Below are 1713 nucleotides of genomic sequence, written 5' to 3' on the forward strand. Positions count from 1 at the left end.
TCAGCCAAATTATTGCCGCGGGTCACGGGTTGCCGACCGCTGCTTTACACCTTGATCTCCTTGCATGGTTTATTGTAATTATTACTCTTGGAAAAAAATTACTTTGATTTTATCTTTCTGGTTCTTGTTAAAAATACATTAATTCTCCCTGCAGATATCCAAAGTTCCTTTCAGAGTGTGATGCATTAACTTAACCTACATATCAACATCAAACATTTTAACAAGATTTAGGAACCTGAAACAATCGTACTGTTTAATGATTTGATTTGACAATATGAACTTTTTCTTACCTTACCACGTGGTGGGCATTTGAACGTTATTGTTGTCTGAGGTTTAACATCACAACCAGGGAGTGACTCGTCATCTACTTTGTATACTAACTGAAGATCCTGTCCTTTCCAACTAGGACCCGATGTAGCTCTTCCAAAGGATACATACTGCCCCCCAAATTTACCACAAGCTGCAGTTTCATCTGGACAGTTAACAGTTTCTCCAACTACAAAACGATACATTTTATAATCTTGTATAATCTTCAAACATAAATCTTAAAGTTTTATCCACGCAATGTAGTTATAAAATCTGTCATTTGTGTCAAAAAAGTGAAATGCTCATAATAGTGATGAGAACTTGAAAACAATACATATTTTCTTCCAAACACAATTTAACAAGAAAACATTTATTTACTCTGTACAAAACACTGCAGCAAGTATGTAAATTCTTTCAACAAAAAAAAACAAGCAATTCTTACCATTATTGATATCGGCACAAACGTTGATGTAAAAATCGGAACCGGGGTTTAAAGACTCTACGTGGTATCCACTTTGCGACTTTATCAAAGGGCTCAAGTCTCTCAAGTCTCCTTTGGAATCGTACGCATAACACGGAACTTCTCTCCTCACCGGCGGTTTTTCACAGACCAATGAAGTAGTCCACCAGAAAAGCACGGAACAACTGGTTACCATGTACAAAACTGGTTTACCCTGGGAAAACACAAATGAACTGCTATTGAACTTTACATTATACGTGTGTGGATGTTTCATTTGTAATTTCCATTATTAATTCAAAGTAGAAGTAGTTTTAGTATATTAAGATATCGGCATGGATACAGATAGCAGCAGTTCCATGACAACCCTATAGTAGTTACATATTACCATGGTAAATGACGTGCATGTTAAAACTTTAATATCACGTTGTGTTTCTCAGAGAATTAAAACTGTTCGGCTGAAGAGTAGCATACAAGTTGTCGCAGTGCTTCCATCCAACATTCAGGTTACCCCAAAACAAACATTTTTATTATTATAACACATGAGTTAGATAATACATACAATATTCTTACATCTTATTCTTCATTTTTTTGGTGAGCTATAATTAAACAAATGTGGGAGTTGTTATCCATCCATAAGCCCTCAAACCAAGATAATCAGTTTTAACCAAAAGATCTCTAATTCCCCCCAATATATGAATATAACTGTCACAATAATTTCCCAATTGTTTGATTTAATAATGCCATTATTAGATGTACTGTCAAGTTCCTTGTTTACATGTATAAACCTCAGCCATTAGGCTTAGGAAACAACAAATTCACTATTTACCAAGTTGAACATTCTCGACAGGAAAAAACTGTGGTTTTAGTTTAGACATACACATCGCTAAATCTTACGAATAACGAAACCTCAGTGATTAACTTAGACTTTCACAGAGAGACATCAAGTT

At 35.0% G+C, this 1713-nt stretch overlaps 1 protein-coding gene across 1 annotated transcript in view; it reads right to left on the minus strand.

Annotated features, from left to right (window-relative positions):
* The window catches only part of LOC106465466 (cation-independent mannose-6-phosphate receptor-like), a 54014-nt gene extending 52959 nt beyond the window's left edge, over positions 1-1055 (minus strand). Inside the window, exons 1-2 of the mRNA XM_022393370.1 lie at positions 749-1055; positions 291-496 (exon numbers count right to left, since the gene is read on the minus strand). Of these exons, the coding sequence (XP_022249078.1) occupies positions 291-496; positions 749-1040 (498 nt within the window). The 5' untranslated portion in view covers positions 1041-1055. The remainder of the gene's footprint in view (positions 1-290; positions 497-748) is intronic.
* Between the last annotated feature and the right edge of the window lie 658 nt (positions 1056-1713).

The sequence above is a fragment of the Limulus polyphemus genome, unplaced genomic scaffold, assembly GCF_000517525.1.
Source record: "Limulus polyphemus unplaced genomic scaffold, Limulus_polyphemus-2.1.2 Scaffold1954, whole genome shotgun sequence".
NCBI classification, from domain to species: Eukaryota; Metazoa; Arthropoda; class Merostomata; order Xiphosura; family Limulidae; genus Limulus; species Limulus polyphemus.